Below are 19,788 nucleotides of genomic sequence, written 5' to 3'. Positions count from 1 at the left end.
TAAGAGGGCTTTGGACAAAGAGGGGCAAACTCAGAGGAGGGTGACTGGGTTTTAAATCAGATCACATAAGGAATGGCCATAGAACTGGCATCTTTGAGCCTAGAGCAGATCGCTGTCTATGACTATCATCTGAGGCAATGGGACTAGCCTCATGATACAAAACCAGTCCATATGGTAGAGATCCTGGGAAGCCAAGAGTCTGACAATAGAGCTCTTTTCAAGGCAGAGCTGCCTGAAGGTGGATTAGCCTATTTTGTGAGGAAGTAGTTCATCACCAGAGATGCACAAACCAGAACTGGATGACCACCTCCCAAAGATGCTAAGGGTTAGGCCACATCCCTTTCAAAACTCCTTTCAATCCTGAGACCTCATCATTCTACAAGAATACAAGGAATAGGCCGGGCATGGTGGCTCACCCTTGTAATCCAGCATTTCAGGAAGCTGAGGTGGGCGGATCTCGAGGTCAGGAGTTCAAGACCAGCCTGGCCAAAATGGTGAAACCCTGTCTCTACTAAAAATACAAAAATTAGCGGGGCATGGTGGCAGGTGCCTGTAGTCCCAGCTACTCAGGAGGCTGAGGCGGGAGAATGGCGTGAACCCAGGGGGTGGAGGTTGCAGTGAGCCAAGATTGCACCACTGCACCCAGCATGGTTGACAGAGCGAGACTCCATCTCAAAAAAAAAAAAAAAAAAAAAAGAATACAAGGAATATTAAAATTCCTAATTTCACAAATGAAGAAAAGGGGGGAAACTGACATGCATTGAGCACCTACTTTTTCCTAGGCACTTCAGCATATGTGACTTGATTTTAAAGGATGAGAACCAGGAAGGTGGAGTGGTTCACCTAAGGCTGCACAGCAATGTAGAACTGGAACCCACATCCCCCAGACTCCAATTCTAGAGCTCTCTCCACTGAACCTCCTGTCCCTGTTGAATAATTAAACATATGTTCATCGCATGTTTATTGCATACCTATTCTAAATGGACAGTAACGTGGACAAGAAAAGCACATTGTATGCAGGGTATTAGTAAAGTCACGGGGTCTGCTCTGCAGAAGGTCACTGCCTAGTGGGCAAATACAGGTGCCATCTCTGCATTGCTTGATTTAATGTAAATTGTGTTCCCTGGAGTTGTGCAATGTGGTAACCCCAGATAGACTGATAAGGAAATATGAGGCAATTTGGCAAGTGCTGTAATGAAATCACACACAAAGTGCCATGGGAATGCAGAAGGCATGATTAATTCTACCAGGGAAGTGAATCCAGGAAAGCTACACAAAGGAGGTGACACCCGAGCAGGGCCTTGAAGGGTATTTAAAAAAAAAAAACAAAGGGCAGAAGAGAATAATATGTATATTCACACCACAAACATTTATTGAGCAGTTCCAGGTTTCCAGGGATAGATGAGTAATTCACTGTTGATAGAGGAGACAGACAAATCACCAATAAATTGCCATAGCGTATAAGTGTAACCGTGAAAACGGACTTCCCAGGCAAAAGTGGTGATAGCTCCTTCTGGAATAAAGTGAGGCATCTGGGAAAGCTCCTGGAGAAGTGATATCTGAGATTTTAGGAACAGAAATAAATATTTTGCAGACTGATGATAAGGCAGTTGGGAGAAAGGGAAAAGCATTTTCACCAGAGGGAATGGCATGTGCAAAGTTTGTGACTCTTGAAAGATGATTCACTCTGTCTTCAGGTGCCCAAAGCAGAGCTGAAAGGCTTGAGTGGAAACTGTTGGCATGGTGGCAGCCAAGCAGGAGGTGGAACTGACAGGTGTTTGGGCAGGACCCACCAGGTTTCCAGATGAGTGGGGAAACGACATTGGTGTGCATCAGGATTTAGGAGGCTTAGCAACCTTCGCTTCAAAGCCAAGCCCCAGATTGAGAGCTGGAAGAGAAAAGTGTGAGCTGTAAATCACCAGCTCCTCCCGCTGTGCCCAGTACTACAGAGCTAGGAGTCTCCACCAGCTCTCCAGTCCCACCGCTGTGACCCCGGCTAATCCAGCCTCCTGGCCCATCTGACACACACTTCCACTTAACATTTTGTTAGTGACTCTATAAACGAGCTCTCCCTGACCTTCAATCCCTGGCTAATTGCTGGTTTCATGTACAAGACTAGCTTAATTTTACGTGATAATTACCTGAGAGTGGTAATACATATGGCATTGCATGTTCAAAATGTCAGGCCTGGAAATCTACCAAGTGGCCATAGTCAGGGGCAAAGGGAGGAGGCAGCCAGGGTCCACGAGGAGAGACAAAAAATGCGGACACCCAATACAGACGGAACTCCAGAGAAGCAGGGTCCTGGTCTACAGCAGGACTCAGAATCCTCGGCTGGCACAGTACACCCAGGGGCACAGGCCAGAGGAGCGGCACGTGCCGCAGCCTCACGTGCACATGTGCCCATCTCTCGGAGAAACACCAGCCAGGTCAGGGGCATGGCTCATACACACTCTCAGTCACCCTTTCAACATGCGCTCACTGAGCCCCTACTATGTGCCAGGCAGCGTACAGGCGATTGCACTAGTTTCAAACTCCCACCCCACCCAGGGAAAGTCGAAAGATGTGGAGGGTATGTTTGGGTTGTTACAATTATTTGGGGGATGCTACAGCCACTGAATAAGCAAGGCCAGGAATGCTAAATGGCCCACACAGTCCCGTTCAACGAAGCATTGGCCTTCCTGTTGCTTGAGCCCAGGAGTTCAAGACCAGCCTGGGCGACATGGTGAGACTCCATTTCTACAAATAATAATAATAATAGTAAACCAATTAGCCAGGCATAGTGGTGTGCACCTGTAGTCTCAGCTACTCAGGAGGCTGAATCAGGAGGATCCCCTTGAGTTCAAGAGGTCAAGGCTGCAGTGAGCTCTGTTCTTGCCACTGCACTCCAGCCTTGGCTACAGAGCAAGACCCTGTCTCAATTAAAAAAAAAAATGGCCTCCCCAAATACCTGTGGTGGCCCCACTGTGAAACACTCTGTTGAAAACCATCACATCTAAGCCAGGACCCCAGCCCAGAAGAAACCAAGTGTGCTCTGCCCTATTGGAGATTACAACTGGGGAAGGAAGACAATGGCAAGGACTTGTGCTGCATGAGAGAGTAATGGAAGGGTACCCAGGAACATGTGACAGGTGAACTGACAGATCCAGAGTTCAGAAAAGACCTCCCTTTAAAAGTGCTGGCCGGGCACAGTGGCTCAAGCCTGTAATCCCCACACTTTGGGAGGCCAAGGGGGGTGGATCACGAGGTCAGGGAATTTGAGACCAGCCTGCCCAACATGGCAAAACCCCGTCTCTACTAAAAATACAAAAAATTAGCTGGGCATGGTGGTGGGAGCCTGTAATCCCAGCTACTCAGGAGGCTGAGGCAGGAGAATCACTGGAACCCAGGAGGTGGAGGTTGCAGTGAGCCAAGACTTCACCACTGCACTCCAGCCTGGGTGACAAAAGAGAAACTCCATCTCAAAAAAAAAAAAGTGCCATTTCAGAACTAAGCTAGACGCAAAAGGATTAACGTGGCAGAATTCCACTTCCATGAAGTACCAGAGGACTGAAATTCATGGAGGAAGAAGTAAAAAGGTGGTTGCCAGAAGCTGGGGGAGGAAAGATAGGGACTTATTGCTTAATGGGTACAGCGTTTCAATTCGGGATGATGAGAAAGCTCTGGAGATGGACATTGGTGATGGTTGCGTAACTTAACGCCACTGAACTGAACTCTTTAATATGGTGGAAAATGGTAAATTTTATGTTATGTGTATTCTACTACAATTTAAAAAAACAGTGTTTACAAATCTTAGTTGTGCGCCGCCGTCCCCTGTCAAAAAAGTGTCATTTCAGCTGCATTCTGAAGGAGGGGCAGGACACTACTCACCCATTCATTTGCTGCATGATAGTTGAACAGTACCTGTAAGGCACAGGTTTGGAAGAATTTCTGTCTTCTGCATCTCAAGTTGGATAAATAAAGCAAGATCTCTGCCTCATGGTGCTTCAGTCCAGCTAGCAAGAGAAGCATGTCTCTCTGGTACACAGAAGAATGCATCCAGAGGGGGGACCAACACAATGCGGTAGAAACACACCGAGGAGAAAGGCAGTGCATCTGGAGGATGCAGGGAATGAAAGCTCTTTGGAGAAGTGGCCACGACATGATCTTGAGAGGTGGAGGCACTTGTATAGGCTGAGATGGGGGACAAGCCAGCCCAGAAACTGCCTCTTTCCTGGATGGCCCCTGTCCCCAAGGCCATTTGGGGCAAAGGAGCTATTTACTATAGGAAGTGAAGACCCATTTTTCTCCCAGCACCTTTGGTGCCTAGAACAGCACTTGGCAAGAAAATAAGTGAATATGAGATGGTATCTGTTTGTGTCTGCAGCACATGTCGCACACCTGCAGAGGGACAGCTCAGGTTCATTTTTCCCTCATCACTCCAGGGGACAGGGCAAGGCAGGGAAGTTCTAGAGCCCTGTGGTGGTGAGGCAGGGGGGTATGGGCAAAGAAGGAGAAAGGGTGCTCCTGGTCTCCTGGGGGGACCCTTCTGTGGGAAGCCCATGTGCATACACACTCAGAGGCACACAGGTCACAGGATCAGGCAAGAGGTACAGTCCCCAGATGAAGGCAAATTCTAAAAACCCCTTTAGCCTCCTCACCCATGGAACTGTGGACTCCTAAGCTGTGTTGGAGTAAATTACTTGCTTAATGAGATTTCAATTAACAAAAACAAATTAAAATCACTTTGGTAATTAAGCTGCTGTGAACCTCGCCAGTAGCTCTCCCTCAGACCTCAGATTTCCGTGGGGGAGGAGCTGGGAACGGGGGTCCACTTGGACTCAGGCAGCAGTGCTGCTGGGACCTAGGCAGGGCAGGGAGTTCCCGCCTTGGGGCTTCCACCCCGGGAGCCACAGCTTCCTCAAGCCAGAGGTGGGTGGAAGGGAGGGTGCAGGACACAGCAGGCAGCACGGGCTCTAAACTTCCATTCACATCGAAGCCCTGCCACTTGGTGGCTGTGTGACCTAGGGCATGTTAATTAGTCTGTCTGAGCCTCAGTTTCCCTGTCTGCAAAATGGGGTAATACTAGTAACGTACATCAATGGGTTGTGGGAAGATTAAAGGAATGAATGCATGAAAGAATTTAGAAGAGGGCCTGCCCCACAGCAGAGGATCTTAACTCACTTTACCGTGTGTGGTGCTATGGGGGGACTTTTCCAGCCTTTATGATTTGCCTGGTCCTGAACCCCAGACCCTTCCAGGGAAGCCCTATTTCTCTGAGTTAGGTCAATGAAGATCTACCCATAGAGGTTCCCTTGGAGGTGAGGTTTCTGCAAGTTCTGTCCCACCCAGGCCCCCATCCCTTTTCATCAGCGCCAGCAGCTCAAATCTGGGAGCTGTAACACTCAAGTCTCTTCAGGAAAAAACACTCCTGTCTCTGGGTCACAAAATCACCCCCATTCTCCCACATGAGAGGCCGCGAGGGTTAAGTAGTGCTGATGTCACTGGCCCCATTCCACAGATGAGTAAAAGGACTTAATGACTTACCTGGTGGCTCAAAGAGAGAAGCAGTGGCCCAGGGCTGGCTGGAATCCGAGGAGCCCACATTCTCATCCAGTGCTAACGGAACTGTAAACAAGTTCAGCCTTTCTGGAGGGTGCAATGCTAAGTGTATAATAAATTGAAATGATTAAGATTTCAGATGATTTTTTTGTTCTTAAAAATTTGTAGCATTTACACTTTTGAAGTTATTTATTTATTTTTATTTTATTTTATTTATTTATTTTTTGAGACGGAGCAATCTCGGCTCACTGCAAGCTCCATCTCCCGGGTTCATGCCATTCTCCTGCCTCAGCCTCCTGAGTAGCTGGGACTACAGGCGCCCACCACCGCGCCTGGCTAATTTTTTTGTATTTTTTAATAGAGACGAGGTTTCACCGAGGTCTCAATCTCCTGACCTTGTGATCCGCCCGCCTCGGCCTCCCAAAGTGCTGGGATTACAGGCATGAGCCACCATGCCCGGCCGCTTTTGAAGTTGTTAAAGCAAAAACTACATTAAGCCTTTTGGGATAGCTGTATGTGTGTGTGTGTGTGTGTGTGTGTGTGTGTGTGTGTGTGCTTTACATATAACATGTTTTATTTATAGATATTTATATATATACAAACTCATACACACACACATCCCAAATGCCAAATGTCATTTTTCTCTGTGGTGGTAGAAATTACAGATGGTTTTTGTTTTATATGTTCATTCATTCATTCGTGCAACAAATATTTTTATTTTTATTTATTTTTAATTTTGTGAAGACACGGTCTCACTGTTGCCCAAGCTGGAGTGCAGTGACATGATCTCAGTTCACTGCAGCCTTGACCTCCCAGGCTCAAGTGATCCTCCCACCTCAGCCTCCCGAGTAGCTGGAACCACAAGTATGCACCACTGCACCCAGCTGATTTTTTTTTTTTTTTTTTTTTTTTTTTTTTGAGACGGAGTCTCGCTCTGTCGCCCAGGCTGGAGTGCAGTGGCCGGATCTCAGCTCACTGCAAGCCCCGCCTCCCGGGTTTGCGCCATTCTCCTGCCTCAGCCTCCCGAGAAGCTGGGACTACAGGTGCCCGCCACCTCGCCTGGCTAGTTTTTTGTATTTTTTTTTTTAGTAGAGATGGGGTTTCACCGCGTTAGCCAGGATGGTCTCGATCTCCTGACCTCGTGATCCGCCCGTCTCGGCCTCCCAAAGTGCTGGGATTACAGGCCTGAGCCACCGCGCCTGGCCTGATTTTTTATTTTTTATAGCGACAAGGTCTCCCTATGTCGTCCAGGCTGGTCTTGAGCTCCTGGACACAAGCAATCCTACCGCCTTGGCCTCCCAAAGTGCTCAGATTACGGGCATGAACCACTGCACCTAGCATATAAGTATTTTTAGTGTCTGTGAAATAGCACAATGGACAAGACAGACTTAAACCCTGTCTTTGGGAAACTCACAGCCTGTTGATGAAGATGGACATTGAACACAAAATGACAAGGTGAATGTTATAGAAGAGGAAGGGTGGGGCCTCAAAAGCCCATTACAGAAGGAAGCCATGGAGACGGTGAGGTCTGCAATAAGCATTTATTTCTTTTGTAATTAGACTAAAATAAAACAATGTATACATTTTTTAAATGAATCCCAAGGGTCCCATAACTAGTTAGTAACAGAACTGAAAGTGGAAACTAAAAGCCTTCTGGCTCCCAGGCAAGTGATTTTTTTTTTTTTTTAACTGACACCCATACCCTGGGAAGTTTGAACAGCATCCTAGTCTTCAGTAAAAAATATCTCAAACTCTCAAAGGAGATGTCTGACGGAGGTGGTCCTATCATCTATGCACCTCGTGTCAGATGGAGGAGATATATCCCCATTCATACATCCATGTCAGATGGAGGAGGTTTTGTGTACACACACACACACACACACACACACACATACACACTCCTCTGACTCCTCCTGGCATGCCCTCCTTCATCTGTGTGGCCTTTCTGAGTGATGAGAGATGTCACTGGGATCCAGAAAGGGTCACTCCCGTTGGCCACACACATACACTCCATGCCAGATGGTACTGGGTCAATGGGCAGTGGGCATCTCACCACCCCTCATCTCTGGAGGAGGAGTCCCAAACATTCCTTGCTCTCAGTGGCCCCAGTCTCCCCACCGGCTGACCTCCAGTCCTGTTTCAACCCACCCTGGCCTTGTCTGCCATCTGGGGGCCAGGCAAAAGGGAGAACATCTCAGCACCCAGAACCTCCCACCATCTGCTCCTTCACACTCCCTGAGAAGTGCTAATCTCGCCAGGCTCTTCCCCGGCAGACCCCTTTGCCCTGGGGAAGGTGAGGGTGGTGCCATCCTCTAAGTGCCCAGCTTGGGTGAGGGCTGCTGGAGCCATGATGCCCTCCACTGGGAGATACCACCTGACTCCATGCGCCGTCCTCTCCTCCCCTCAGACTTCATGTATCATATTTTGTGCTGACTTCAGACAATCAAGGGAGGAGGACACAGAGTTGTACTTTCCAAGTAGCTGGCAACCCTTAATCAATGTTAATTGGCTCTAATTAGCATATGTTAATTAATGATATTTACCACAAATTAAAGGTATGAGTGCTCTCAGAGGGTTTCCTGTTCATCCAATTAGTGCCAATTAGTTGCAATTAACACGTGTAAATGAGATTCCATTGAACCCAAAACAAACAGCACAGAATCTCTCAGATTCCCCCTTGCACCTTTTCAATCAGCCAGAGGAGGAGGTGGAGTGTGGAAGGTGAGGGAGAGACAGGAGAGAGAGAGAGGCCCCCCCAGGCTGATATCTTGCAGCAAACTGACCCTCACACCCACCCGGAATGAGAGCAGGCAGAGCCACACTGGGCAGAGCAAGCCCCTGAGCGTGGTCTGCTGCCCCTGGCTCTCCCTAGGGAGGGCTCCCTAAGGACGCTGGTCTTGAGATGCTCTTTAGAGCTGAGGGCCATCCCTTGGACATCTCTGAACCTGCCAGGGCTTAACCCAGCGCATGGCACATAGTGGGTGCTCAGTAAAAATAAAATTGTGGGCCAGGCACGGTGGCTTATGCCTGTAATCCCAGCACTTTGGGAGGCCAAGGTGGGCGGATCACCTGAGGTCAAGAGTTCAAGACCAGCCTGGCCAACATTGTGAAATCCTGTCTCTACTATAAATACAAAAATTAGCCAGGTGTGGTGGTGCGTGCCTGTGATCCCAGCTACTCTGGGGGCTGAAGCAGGAGAATGGCTTGAACCTGGGAGGGGGAGGTTGCAGTGTGCCAAGATCATGCCACTGTACTCCAGCCTGGGCGATAGAGTGAGACTCTGTCTCAAAATAAATAAATAAGTAAATAAATAGGCTGAATTAAAAGTTGGTTTTCTTGCATCAAGGTCCAATATCTTTAAATATATAAAATCAAAATGTATAAAATAAATAAAATTATATAAAATATATATATAATATATAAAATATATAAAATTAAAGGCCGTAATTTTTTTTAAGCATGCAATGTTCTCTTCTCCGTAAGGTCTTCCCAAAGGGGCGTATCAAGGGGCAAAGTAGGATATGCCACTATGACGTAATTTTTTGGAGAGGAGTCTCTCTCTTGTCCCCCAGGTTTGAGTGCAATGGCTTGATCTTGGCTCACTGCGACCTCCGCCTCCCAGGTTCAAACGATTCTCCTGCCTCTGCCTCCCAAGTAGCTGGATTAAGGTGCCTGCCACCATGCCTGGCTAATTTTTGTATTTTTTAGTAGAGACAGGGTTTCACCATGTTGGCCAGGCTGGTCTCAAACTCCTGACCTCAGGTGATCTGGCTGTCTTGGCCTCTCAAAGTGCTGGGATTACAGGCGTGAGCCACTGCACCCAGCCTATGATGTAATTTTAATATAATCTATATATGTCCACAGAGATTTTACTTCACTGTTAATGTTATTTCTTTTTTACTCAATTACTCTCTGAGGCCCAAACCTCTGTCATGGCTAGAGAAACCGCTACCATGAACAGTCAACTGCGACCCGCAACCAGCCCAGCGGCTCACACATGTAATCCCAGCTCCGTGGCTCACACCCGTAATCCCAGCACTTTGGGAGGCCCATTCAGGAGAATCACTTGAAGCCAGGATATCGAGACTAGCCTGGACAATGTAGCAAGACCCCATCTCTACCTTTAAAAAAAATGCCACCTCAAACTATCCACCACACAGAACCCTCTATAAAACCGTGATGTAAGATATAACTCCCAATAACTTTTTTATTCCTAGCTCACTTTTGCTACACCAAACTTTTCCATTAATGTTGATATTTATTATTTTATTTTAGAGACGGAGTCTCTCTCTGTCATGCCGAGGCTGGAGTGCAGTGGCGTGATCTTGGCTCACTGCAACCTCCCCCTCCCAGGTTCAAATGATTCTCCCGCCTCAGTCTCCCAAGTAGCTGGGATTACAGGTGCCCGCCACCACGTCCGGCTTTTTGTATTTTTAATAGAGACGGGGTTTCACCATATTGGCCAGGCTGGTCTTGAACTCCCGACCTCAGGTGATCCGCCGGCCTCAGCCTCCCAAAGAGCTGGGATTACAAGTGTGAGCCACCGTGCCCAGCCAATATGTACTATTTTAAAATACTGACTGTTGACAGTGTCAGGTGCTGCTTCAGGGGCTGGGGATTCAGGAGGGAACAAATTGTCTATGAATCCCGGCCCTCGTGTAGCTCACATTCCACCGTGTACTATTACCTCCCAGCTTGGGATTCGGATGTATCTGGAGTCAGAGTGACTTGGGTTCGTATCCCAGTGCTTCCTCTCAGCAGCTGTAGGGTAGGGTTATTTAATCTGGCTGGGCCTCAGTTTATTTATCTGTAACATGCGTATGCTGATACCTATCTCAGAGGAATATTATTGGGAGGATTAAGCTCCTTCCCTTGTCCCATTCCCTGGTGGGGCAGAGTTTGGAGTTAAGCCACAAGGAAGGTAGAAAAGAGGGAGGTAAAAGCCAGAAGCTCACTCTGGGCCTGCAAACGAATGTCTGATTAAGTCCTCCTCTCGATGTCTGGGTTGGCTATCCAGACTGGCCACGACAGTCCCTCCTACCTGTGCGGCACTTCATAGTTTACAATTCTATTGCACGACTAGCCTCCCAGCAAATTCTCATCACCCACACACTGGGTTAGGAAAGTGGGTCAAGGAGGAAGCTGGTCTAGAAAGGGGGAGTGTTTCTACTATAAACACACATGCACACGTATGTTTATTGCAGCCCTGTTCATAAGAGCAAAGACCTGGAACCAACCCAAATGCCCATCGGTGATAGACTGGATAAAGAAAATAAAGAAAATTGGCACATATACACCATGGAATACTATGCAGCCATAAAAAAAAAAAAAAAGAGTTCATGTCGTTTGCAGGGACATGAATGAAGCTGGAAACCATCATTCTCAGCAAAGTAACACAGGAACAGAAAACCAAACACCGCATGTTCTCACTCATAAGTGGAAGTTGAACAATGGGAACAGATGGACACAGGGAGGGGAACATCACACACCAGGGCCTGTCGGGGGCTAGGGAGCCAGGGGAAGGATGGCATTAGGAGAAATACCTAATGTAGATGACGGGTTGATGGGTGCAGCAAACTACCATGGCACATGTATACCTATGTAACAAACCTGCACATTCTGCACATGTATCCCAGAACTTAAAGTACACTAAATAATAATACTAATACTAATACTAATAATAATAATAATGATAATAATAATGAAAAAAAAAGAAAGCGGGAGTGCTCCCTGAATCATGCAGGGCTAAAGCCCAGACCTCTGGCTCCTCCCGGCATGCCCTCCTTCATCCATGTGGCCTTTCTAGGTGATGAGAGATGTCACTGGGATCCAGAAAGGGTCACTCCAACTGGCCAGAAGCAGGGATTGGCTCACTTATGCCAAGACTGAAGGTGGGTCTTTGCATATCGAGGCACCAGGGCCCCTTCAGCTGGAGCAAGATTGCCTCCAGGTCAGAGGCCACAGCACCCATAGCTCTTGTGTCCCCTCCTTTGCCATCTCAACACTGCTCCCACTCTGGGATGCTCACGCAGGGTGTTTGATCATTTCAGAGTGCCTCAGCATCCCCTTCCACAAAGCAAGGGGGTATGCTGAGATGGCCCTAAAACCCTTTCGACCTGATGTTCTAGGATTTTGGAGGTCCTCTGCAGAGCACTGGCCACACTTCTCCACTGATAGGCAACCATAGAAAGCCTTGGTTTTCCTCCTGCTTGGGGGCTCTGTCCCATCTGTGATGGCCTAACGGGTCCTGCTCACCCTCAGACCTTTCTCACTGATTCAGCGTCATCTTCCACCCCCACCCCAACCTTCCCTGGGATAATGATGAACCACCAGACACGGTCCCCAAGAGGCCCAGCCTCGGAAAAAGTTCTCCATCACACTGATCAGAGCAAAGTTGATTTGGAGGCTGGGGGAGGACGGGAGCCAATGGCGTTTAGTAAGAAGAGCTCAAGTGGGTTATCTTCAGGGAGGGGCATGTGGCTGCAGAATGCATGTCTGTCCTGAGGACTCTTGGGGCTCGCTGTTTCTTCCCTACCACTGCACCCCACCCCAGGGCCAGCAGGGCATGTGGGAGGGAGTCTGGAAGCAAGTGAAAAGAGCGCTCTGCTGAGTGCTCTTCCTCCCAGCAAAAACAAAACTACCAGGGTTGGATGCCTCCCTGGGCCAGGCATAGTGCTAGGCCATTGACTTGCGTGATTTCCATTTAAAGGGGGTGGCATTTGCTCCATTTTTATCTCTAAGTGCTGTGGGCATCTTGGGCTGGGCCTGGTCAACTTTGGGAGTGATGATCAGCCAATTCTGGCCATGGAGCAGGAAGGTTGCAGTACATGGTGAGGAAAATGCTTCCCACTGTGTCCCACCAATCAGCACACACATGCACATGTGCACACACACACACACGCACACACACAGACACACTCATCCCTCTCCTCTCTCTTGGCCAGGTGGATGCTGGCTCCATCAGCTAGATCCAGGGAGAGGAGGCTACCACTAAGAAGGCCACAGGTAAAAAGCTAAAGGAATCAGAGATATGGGTGGGGCAAATTCTCAGCTTTCAATGACAAGAACATTGCCTCCAAACCAGCAATTCTGGGTGCCCATGAAACTCGAGGACAGAGAAAAGGGACGCTGGCGAAGTGTCTGTTTTTTATCCCACTAATGCCTCTTGAGAAGTTATATCTCTCTAAAGCCAAAGTTCCTGAGATGAGGTTTAACATGGCCACTTTGGAAGGAAGAAAAAAAAAAAAAACCCTTGGCTCCAGGAATGTAACAACAGAAAATAATTAAGGTCTAATAAGGTCAGTGTTCCACCTTAACACCTTTTCAGTTCCAGTTAAAACCTCTACTAATTTGCCAAGAAAAACCAGCCTCACTTGAGTCTTATTATTTGAATCACGTCCTGTCTCTTAATTTAAACGAGACTCACATAAGGATTTTTTTTTTATTTTAAATTACAATGCCGACTTTCTTCCAGTTGATTACGGTATATGACTCTCTGTTGGAAGGCCATTATTTTTTGCTATGATTTACAAAGCATTTAAAGCGAAATCAATGTAATAAATATCGAAGTATTGTAATAGATAATTCCATATATTTAACTGGAGACACAGCACAGCCCTGGCTCAGGCAGTCAGGAGATGAGCAGGGTGAAGACGGGGTTGGGGGGACACCTGGTATCCACTCTTTCCTTTTCTCCCCTTTTCTTTTCTCTGTATTCATTTAGCCAGGATTCACCCAGCCCTCCCTAAGATTCTGCACATTGGACTTGGGACTGTGGGGAGTCATGGATGCTCAAGATGCATCCTCCAGGGGCCATGGACTGTTTGAAGAAATTCCTCTGCAACCACTGGCTCATGAATATTGGAGGCCACCGTGGGCAGGAGGCCACACTAGCACCCTCTAAGGAGCTGTGATGAGAGAAGATTTCTCATCACAGTGGAGGAGTGATCTGGGTAGGGGGCAGGTCAGGAAAGGCTTTTGCTAGCATCTCCGCCTTTCTTCTCTCTGCTCCTCCCCTCCCTTGTTAACTTCTGCTTTCCCTCCTCTTCCCCTCCTCTGCCTTCCTCTCATTCCTATGTCTTCCCTCCCTGGACTGAGCTGGCTCTAGGCCTCTGGTGGCAACCGGCACACACTGGCCTCTGACTGGACAAGCTCAGCTCAGGAAGATCAGCCAGTATTTGCAGCTGTGAAAGCCACTGAGGCGAAGTGTGAAGGTGGATAGGGTGCCCAGCCTCATCTGCCCTCTCAAGTGCGTGACCTTGTGTTCACCCCCAGTGACAGAGCCCACAGCAGTGTTTGCAGGGCCGGTCACTTTGAGCCTGCCTGCCCCGGGGTGGGGAGCAAATTTGAAGCTGCCCTCCTTCCTGTGCACCACCATCTCAAAAAGGACCCAAAAGCAGGTTCCTTTCCAGCTAGCTCCTGACCTGCCACCCATGAGGAGCACCCCCAGCCCTGCCACTTCTTCCTGGCCTCAGGGCCATTGTGTGTGGGCCACACATCTGCTCCCAGGTGGGCTCTGCTCCCAGGTTCCTGGCTGGAATCACAAACTCGTGCCCACCAGTGAGGGGGCCACACATGGGCCACCAGCCTATGGGTGGGTCCAGATAACACAACTGGTCATATGCTCTGTCTGCAGAGCTATTCGAGTGCCGTGGAGATCTTAATAAGGGCTTTGTGGACACAGTGCTGCAGCTTGTGATGGGGCGTGGATAGCACACTTTTAGCAGATCCTAGAGAAGGAAGATGTACGGTCCCTTGCCGTACCACCCCAAGCCTGAACCCAAGCCCCAAGTCCCTCGGTCTGAACAGATTTCACCATAAATCCCAGGAGGGGACGCGCAGAGGGAAAGGGAGCAGAGAAAAGAGATTTACAGCAAACTTGCTTCCTGACACCTCTTTGGCCCATCCCATAAAATAACAATATCACCAGATAAATCATATAGAGTCTCAGGGGACCTTCCCCTTGTCTTTGTGGGGTCTTTCAGGGGAAATGAGGGGACATGGTCAGGTCCACCCAGCTGCGTTCTCCCTGGCAATATCAGTTCCAGCTGCCATGAGGACATCTCAGATTTAATCCCTGGGCTATGTATGTGGTGGTGGGGTAGGAATGAGGTAGGGAATAAGAGTGTTGCCTATGGACACCCAAGAGACAGCATGGCATAAGAGATTCAGCATGAACTTTGAGCAAATCCCAGCTCAAATTCCTAGCTGTGTGACCTCAGACAAGTTACTTAACCTCTCTGGGCCTTGATTTATTTCTCTGTAAATGCAGGGCATGGAATATCTACATGACAGGATGCGTGTGAGGAGTTATTGAGAATAATGTATGCCAAAGCTGGCGTATCGTAGGTACTTAAAATATGGGAACTATCGTAGCCACAAATGTTTTCTCTCATCTAGGATAAAAAATGCTGTGGCTGTGTTCCCAGCAGAAGGAATCGAATGCCGAGCCCTCTGCAGAGACACCACACTCCCTTGTCTTCTCTGGCTATTGTCTCAGCCTTGGTCTTCAAGCTTAGAAAGGCAGAGCTCACAATTAACTCACAATGTCACTGTAAGCAAGTTTCTTCCCCTCGCCAGGCCTGTTTCACATCTATAAAATGAGGAGGTGGAAAGTACTTGGTCTTTAAGGCCCAGTCCATTGTAAGATAAAATCTCAAATCAGGAGAAATTTCTAACCGTAACCAAAGAGATCAGGCAGGACCCAGACGCTGCAGGCGGTGAGGCCAGCTGAGACTGGCATGGTTAACGCAGCCTGGGGCATACGCTGTCGCCATCCTAGGAAGGGACTGTAGGGCTCCATTCAGCCGGTCCCACAACTCTGACCACTCCAGGTGAGAGATTCCTGTGCCTGCAGCCTGCGTGGCTGTGGACACGGTCTGTGGCATTGCACTGAGGGACATTCGTTCAGAGGGAGGACTGTGTTTCCAGAGCTGGGAGCTGGGTGGGTGAGGCTCCATCCAGGCTCATGCATCGTACCTGGAGCAACTTCATACTTCCCTTCCCGCCTGTGCGGTCTCCTCCTCCCACCAGTCCTCCCCAACCCTGTTTTTCCCCTCCCTTCAGCATCTTCAGCTATTAAGGATGATGGCTTTGGGCTTGGGCTCCAGCCTTCCAGTCTCTGCCCTCTCTCTCTCTCTCTCTCTTCGTCCTTCCTTCTTTCCTTTCTCCTCCTGCTTTTCCATCTTCTCCTTGTACTTCATTTCCTCCTCTCTTTCCTTCCTTCTCCGGTTCCTCCCTTTTCCTCCTTCACTGTTTGATTTTTGGTCTCTCTGATTTTTTCTTCCTCTTCTCCATTCTTCATTTATTTCTTTTCATCCTCCTCCCGGTCCTTCTTTCTGCTTTGTCACCTCCTTCGTTTTCTTCTCCCTCTGACCAACTCAGGGGAACCGAGGTGGGCCTATCTGGAGGGAATGAGTGAGTGTGTTGGGGAGTGAGGGTGGAGGGCTGGAGCGGGTCAGTGATCTGGCCTGAGCCTCTCTAGTATCACTCCAGCCTCAGCCGCGGGAGGATCAGGAGTTCACCCGCAGGGCAGCTGTCAGCGGCTCAGTGGATGGATGAGTGAAAGTGTAGGGGGTGGGGAGGTGAAGTTGCTGGGGAGGGGGGCCCTCTTTAAATAAAAATGAAAGGAGCTTGGTAGATGAAGTGACAGAGACTGTTTCATAATAAGTCCCGCCCAAGGCACCTCTGCCAGGGGACCCAGCCCTCCTGTCCACCTCCCTCCAATCCTGTGCCCTGTCTCCATCCCCAAAGTTTCTTTCAGCACAGAGCCTGTTTGTTTCTCTGATCGTTTGGGCAGGCCAGAGAGCAGGCAATCCCCCACACTCAACTCCCGAGAAGGCCCCCCCGCTCCCCGCAGCCTTCCCCATCTCCCACTGTGGGGTGGCTGGGATTGGAACCCTGGGCAACCTGCTCACAGAGTGATGTCTGGGCAGATTAGCACCCCAAAGCTGGCAGGCCTATTAGGAGGCCTTTGTGGGGGAGGGGGCCGGGGGAGGCAAAAGGGATTTTCCATTCTCTGAGCAACTGGATTACACAGTCAGGGGATCAGGGAAGAACTGCTACTTAAGCTGCCTCTGCCCTGGCTCTCCGCCTCTCACGGGCTCAGCAGGGATCTTACCAAGCCCTGCCTCGCCTGCTTTTGAAGAATCTTTATGTAACTTGAGTCAGGTTTAGGGGCAAAATCAAGTCTCATCTCCTTCTGCCCAGCCCTGAGCTATTACACCAAACAAGAGCTCAAGAGGGCTCCGCTCGCCACCACCTCCGCCAAACCTCACCTTCCACAGAGCCCCCAGGTCTGGAGGTGGATCTGGAAGGCGTGACTCAGAATGGTGAAGCGACTTGCTCTGAGTCACACTGCGAGTGAAAGACAACTAGGATAGCTGCCTGACTGTGGACTGGATTTATGGGAGCATGTTCTCGGCAGAGCGAGGGACTTCCAGAGACTGGAAGGGGCCGAAGACTCTGCTGTTCCCCCTACAAGAAGGAAGTTTGCAGGCTGGGCACGGTGGCTCACGCCTGTAATCCCAGCACTTTGAGAGTCTATGGCAGGAGGATCGATTGAGCCCGGGAGTTCAGCACCAGCCTGGGTAACATAGGGAGACATCTCTATAAAAAAAATTTAAAAATTAGCCAGGTGTGGTGGCGTGTGCCTGTGGTCCCAGCTACTTGGGAGGCTGAGGTGGGAAGATAGGTTGGGCCCATGAGTTGGAGCCTTGATAATGCCACTGCAGTCTAGCCTGGGTGACAGAGCAAGACTCTGTCTCAAAAATAAAATAAAATAAAATAAAAAATAAAAAAAATCAGGAGGTTTGTTCCTGAATTTTTTGTCAGCCCAACATACGCTTTAGAGGGAGGGGAACCTTACTCCCATTTGTTCTCTCAGGCCGCAGAAGACCAGACCACAGTGGATGGTGAAGAAGAGGAGAGGTGTGGAGAAGATTAGGTTGAAAGAGTCCCAAGTCTTAAAGCCTACTCCCAGCCTTATCACTAACTTGCTGTGTGACCTTGGACAAACCACCTCTTCTCTCTGAGCTTCAGTTTTCTTATCTGCAAAATGGAGATGGAAACATCTCTTTCAAGCATTGTCTCAAAGGGTGAATAAGACAAGGTACTAGAAGAGCATTAGGCACAGCCCCTGGCACACACAGCTGCTCCATCAATTATAGTAGAGCAAAGTCTTTTCCCCAGGAGCTGCTGGAAGCAAAATCTTCAACCCGGGAGCTGTGCCCACTCCCTAGCATAGGAGGCTCTGCTACACAGCCAAGCAACTGGTTCTTCCCACCAGGAGGGCAAATCCATCAGATTCAGCAAGATTGGCCTCCCCGACCTGGCATAAGGTTACTGGGGGGTCATGACCCCATACCTTGGGTCCACTTTCTAGAAACAGTCCACACACAAGAGGCCCAAAGACCCCCCACCCTAGCCCTGTGTGGCCCCTGAAGGCCTTTTGCTGACAAAGTGGTCATCTCTGACCTTCCTGATGGCCTATGCTCCTTCCAGTCAGAAAATGTCTGTGATCCTGTGACCTCTAGAAGCCCTGCCTTGCTAATGGTTTTATGATCTTCCCTACAGAGTTCTCTCTTTGCCCTCTATACCCCCCAGTCCCTTTCAGTAGGTCCTAGTCAAAATAAACAACATTTATGACCAGAGCAAGATTCAAGGTCTGCATTGCAAACAAATGCAGAGCTCTTTGAAGGTGCCTGGGGAATCCATCACTTCCTGGTGTGTGACGTTCCCCAGGCCCAAGGGGAGGTGGGCCCTGGGAAGGGACTCAAGCCTGGGAAGCTGGGCCCTGGATCAGAGTTTAGAATCTGAGGATCCCCTGCTGCCTCTCCCTCCTCAGCACCAAACTCAATCTCTGTGCAAGAGGAGAGGGGAGGGGAGAAGAGGGACTGGGCATGGCATGAGAGGTCCGCTGTGCCCAGCAACCACTCCTACGCTATGTTCAAGGCCACCTTGGTGGCCAGGACTTGACTCCGTATGTCATCAGGGGAGAAGACAAAATGAAAGGGATGGGGGGAAAATAAAGAGATAAACAAAGAAACAGGCAGCAAACAGGAGTGAATGACAGGGTTAGAGATCAAACCCACGGGTCTCAGCCTTGATCCCTACTCTGGCACTAGCCTGGACAGAAGAGCTGCCACCATGGCCACATTGGGACAACTTTCCTAAAGAGAAACCTCATCCCAAATTCTGCAGGCCAGTGTAGCTAAAGGGAGAGAGGGAAAGAGAGAACCAGCCTCCCGTCTGAGTTTCTCTCGGAGGCCTGAGTGGGTTAGTACACAGAGGGAAAAGTGGAGGCCCTCCATGCAGAATGAAACCCCTCTCCTCCACCCCACCACAGATGAGAGGCAGGAGCCCTCCCCCATACTCTCCTAAACATCCTCCAACACAGAAGGGACCCACAGGCGGCAGCTCAGGCTGTCTTGTCTCAGCTTTGCCTTCTGCACGCTACTGTGGATGAGAGGCAGTCTTCTCCAGCAGGTGTGCTCACGGAGCAGGTTTGTTTTCAAGGAGGACTGGCCCTGCCTGGGGAACTGTTAGTGGAGAATATTAATGTGGGATTCCCAAAGGCCCAGGTCTGAGAGCAGCTTTCTAGGACACGCAGCTCAATGCGTTCCTCAGCACCATGCCAGCCTCCAGAACTGGGGCATGGGCCTGGGGGCTGCTGTTCTCTGACTCACAGCTGGGCTTGGGGGGCGGGGGGAGAAAACTTTCCTCCTGGAGCCTGTGCCTTATCATTTACCCTGCTAAAAATATTATGCCATCCAACAGGTTGGGTGAGGAGCTAGCCGGGAAATATGTGTGGGTAGCAAAGGTATCTATCACATTTACCAGATCCCCATGTATAGTATTTGTATATGTGGCATATAATTAATGTTTGATGAGTGAGTCAGAGAGAGATAAATTGGAAAGGAAACAAAGACACAAAAAGAGAGCTGGAAATGCAAGTATGAGTATTTCCATTATAAATATACTTTGTTTGAAATTATTCTTTGCCTAAACTGAAAGAAGAATAATTTTTAATAACTTTTTGACCTTATACAAGTAAATGTAGATGTTTCAGCAGGGTGCCCTGGTACCCAGCACAGTGCTTTTTGTATGGAAAGTCCTCCATGGCATAGAGCTTTTGGTCTAGAAGAGCCTTGGAGACCATCTCAGCCACTGGGTTTCAACCTTGGTTGAACATAGAATCACCTGGGGAGCTTTGAAAAAAAAAAAAAAAAAAAAAAAGATGCAAGGGAC

At 49.1% G+C, this 19,788-nt stretch overlaps 1 protein-coding gene across 1 annotated transcript in view; it reads right to left on the bottom strand.

The window, feature by feature from the left end:
* Positions 1–1,348: 1,348 nt before the first annotated feature.
* Positions 1,349–19,788, bottom strand: part of LOC139359297 (uncharacterized) — a 31,000-nt gene continuing 12,560 nt past the window's right edge. The window contains exons 3-5 of the mRNA XM_071081922.1: positions 5,527–5,643; positions 3,871–3,995; positions 1,349–1,888 (exon numbers count right to left, since the gene is read on the bottom strand). Coding sequence (XP_070938023.1) covers positions 1,694–1,888; positions 3,871–3,995; positions 5,527–5,643 — 437 coding nt within the window. The 3' untranslated portion in view covers positions 1,349–1,693. The remainder of the gene's footprint in view (positions 1,889–3,870; positions 3,996–5,526; positions 5,644–19,788) is intronic.

This window comes from Macaca nemestrina, chromosome 17, assembly GCF_043159975.1.
Source record: "Macaca nemestrina isolate mMacNem1 chromosome 17, mMacNem.hap1, whole genome shotgun sequence".
NCBI classification, from domain to species: Eukaryota; Metazoa; Chordata; class Mammalia; order Primates; family Cercopithecidae; genus Macaca; species Macaca nemestrina.
The sequence above is the reverse complement of the archived record's forward strand: the minus strand, read 5'-3'. Positions and strand labels throughout refer to the sequence as shown.